The sequence below is a fragment of the Dendronephthya gigantea genome, unplaced genomic scaffold, assembly GCF_004324835.1.
Source record: "Dendronephthya gigantea isolate DGI-Jeju-01 unplaced genomic scaffold, DenGig_1.0 000075F, whole genome shotgun sequence".
Lineage (NCBI taxonomy): Eukaryota > Metazoa > Cnidaria > Anthozoa > Malacalcyonacea > Nephtheidae > Dendronephthya > Dendronephthya gigantea.
Genome location: NW_021163085.1, coordinates 565311 through 568722, shown reverse-complemented (window position 1 = coordinate 568722; position 3412 = coordinate 565311). Strand labels below are relative to the sequence as shown.

Sequence of the window (3412 nt, the reverse complement as noted above, 5' to 3'; positions counted from 1 at the left end):
CCGAATTCAAGCCATCGTGCTTGAATCTATATGAAAATAGAAAGAAGAGTTCTTTCTAAGTATAATAGTTCAGTAAACGAAAAAAAACACAGTATCTAATGGCGAAATTTAAGACCCCAGAAATGTCTTGGGTTGCACAAGATTTAAATCAAGAATGGCGTCGATTCTATAGGCAAGCAATGTGTATTTTTGAAGGTCCTTTACACGATAAAGAGGATAGCGTTAAAGTCAGTTATGTTAAATTGTGGGTGGGCGATAAAGGACTTGATGTATTTGAAGGATTTACATTTGCTGAACCCGCCGATGCAAAGAAATTAGACATTGTATTAAAGAAATTCGAGGACTATTGTACTCCACGTAAGAACTATATTATGGCCGCTTTGAAATTCAATGAAAGACGTCAAGGAGAGAATGAGAGTTTTGAGTCCTTCGTAACAGACCTCAGGATTTTGGTAAAGGATTGTGGTTATAGAGACGAGGAACGTATGGTTCGTGATGCGATCGTGTTTAGTTGTAAACATATGAAGGTTTGTGAGAAGTGTATCGATTTGGCTGATACTTTGACATTAGAAAAGGCTATTGAAATCGGACGAAGCCATGAAACCAATTTAGCTAGTTTAAAGAAGCTCACGAAAGAGGAAGACCCCAGCATTAATGCCATTAAACAGGAACAGTATAGTCAGCGGGACCCTCGAAATCGTCGATATTCAAATAAACGGCAGACAGAGCGAGAAAACCCGAATGCGTAAGTGGACAGCATGTTGAAGGATAGGTGTGGAAGATGTGGTTTCGATAAAAGTCACCAGAAATACCCAGCAATGGGTCAACAGTGCAGACGATGCCAAAAGATGAATCACTACTATTACGTATAATCACTATATATCATCTTATAACAATTTATATAATAATATAATCATATAACCATATAGCATCCTCTTCAGTTAGACTTCCATGCATGAGTAAGCAAATAGTTACATGCATGAGTAAGCAAATAGCTATCCACACCTTATACCACAAACCACGATAGCATGCATGTGCTACAACGCACTGAATTGCGTACGGGAAATGACTTATAGTTTTAGGGTAGCCAAGCGTATAAAGTCTGAGCACAACCAACCACGGGCAGAGAAATGCGTACAGCATTCTTCGTAAGGCCTCAGTGCCTAAATATTATATTGTAAAAGCAGAAGCACTAAACAAAGAGAATTGGAGTTAAAGTTGAAGACAAGGCTTTGTGGAGTTGTGTTCAGACAGAGATAAGTCAAACGTTTAAAGATATATTATCTTCTTAAAGTCATAATCTTATAGAGACGTTAATTACCGTTATTGGAAAGTTAAGGAATAAATAACTATATAAATCTAATTGATTCACACTGTGTTTGTTGCGAGTAGAAACAGAACCAAAAGCGAGTATTATCAAAGTTTATAGGACCGCGCTCGTAACACTACGCAAAGGTTTGCCGAGCCAAACCAGTTAACAACGTACAGTTACACACATCTGTCCTTAGTGGAAACACCTGTGTCAAACTTGGTTTGCTGAAGAGAGTTTACCAAGTTGTAAGTCAAAAAGCAGCACCAGAGAAAGTTGAATTGGATGACTACCCAGAGCTGTTCATGCTCCAAGAAAAGTACCCATTCCACAGAGAGAAAAAGTTATCGAAGAGCTTAAAAGAATGGAAAGACTTGGTGTGATTGTGCGACAGGAAGAAGCGACAGATTGGGTTAACTTGATGGTCGTGGTTCAAAAGCCTAATGGTGCAGTGAGACTGTGTATTGATCCGAGGGATTTGAATGCCGCCATGAAAAGGTCCCACCATCCGACGAAGACTGTGGATGAAGTCGCCAGTCGTCTCGAAGGTGCTAATATCTTTAGCATATTGGATGCGAAGAATGGTTTCTGGCAACTGAAGCTGGATGAAGAGTCTTCACTCCTTTGTACCTTCAACACACCAATAGGACGGTACAGATTTACAAGGCTACCTTTTGGGGTAAAATGTACCCCAGAGATCTTCCAGAGAACCATGGATAGAATGGTTGAAGATTTAGACGGTGTGGAGGTTATTATGGATGATGTAATCGTCGCCGGGGATGAAACAACGCATGATGAACGATTGAACAAATTCTTGGAGCGAGCATCGACGCAAGGGTTAAAGCTCAATCGAGAAAAATGTAAGATTCGCCAAAGAGAAGTGCCTTATGTAGGGCATCTCCTCACAGCAGGAGGCTTGAAGATGGATCCTCGGAAAGTTGAAGCTATTTGAGAAATGCCAACGCCAAATAACAAAGAAGACGTCAAACGGTTTCTTGGATTTGTGCAATTCCTAAGTCGATATATTCCTGGGTTATCCAAGGTGGATGCACCCCTGAGAGAACTTGAGAAAGCCAACGTACTGTTTCACTGGGATCGACCACAGCAAATAAGCTTTGAGAAGATCAAGGAACTTGTCTCACAATCACCAGTCCTACAGTATTATGATGTCACCAAACCGGTAACTAACCAGTGTGATGCAAGTGGCAAAGGATTAGGAGCAGTGTTACTACAAGAGGGAAAGCCTGTGTGTTATGCTTCTCGAGCTCTTATGGACACTGAGAGCAAATATGCTGCCATTGAAGCCGAAATGCTTGCAGTAGTCTTCGCTTGTTGTAAGTTCCATCAGTATATATATGGCAGAAGTGTGATTGTCGAGACAGACCATAAACCACTACAAGCCATCAGCAGCAAGCCATTGTCGCAGGTTCCATTGCGACTTCAGAAGATGATTCTTAACGTGCGTGGATACGACGTGGAGATCCGTTATGTTCCTGGCTGTAAACAAGTATTGGCTGACACTCTGAGTCGAGCATCTTTGCCAAATAACGAACAGGAAAATTATGCAGAATTCCAGGAAGTTCATATGGTTCTTGCAGTTTCGGACAAGCGATATGAGGAATTCCAGAAGGAAACCAAAACCGATCCGGAACTACAAGCCGTCATTATGTTAGTGAAGAGTGGTTGGCCGGACACGAAACAACAAGTTCCTGTCGCAGCCAGACCTTACTGGACATTCAGAGATGAAGTTGTAACAGCAGATGGGTTGCTCTTCAAAGGAACACGCCTAATCGTGCCAAGAGTTCTTAGACCAGATATGCTTCGTCAAATTCACAAGAGTCATCTGGGGATAGTCAAATGTAGACAAAGAGCCAGAGATGTATTATTTTGGCCTGGCATGTCAGTACAGATTGAAGAAATGGTTACCAATTGTAGCGTGTGTGCCGATTATGCGAAGAAGCAGCCTTCAGAGCCTTTGAAACCAACCGTTCCTCCAAAGTTTCCATGGGAAAAGATAGGAACCGATCTGTTTGAATTTCTGGGAGAACATTTTTTGGTTTCTGTGTGTTACCGCAGTAAGTTTCCAGAGGTCACCAAGATGGA

At 41.5% G+C, this 3412-nt stretch overlaps 1 protein-coding gene across 1 annotated transcript; it reads left to right on the top strand.

The window, feature by feature from the left end:
- The first annotated feature begins 1673 nt into the window (after positions 1-1673).
- LOC114531843 (uncharacterized protein K02A2.6-like) lies at positions 1674-2261 on the top strand. Its single transcript, XM_028553451.1, has one exon. It carries the CDS (start codon positions 1674-1676, stop codon positions 2259-2261), a length of 588 nt encoding a protein of 195 aa, XP_028409252.1.
- The last annotated feature ends 1151 nt before the right edge of the window (positions 2262-3412 follow it).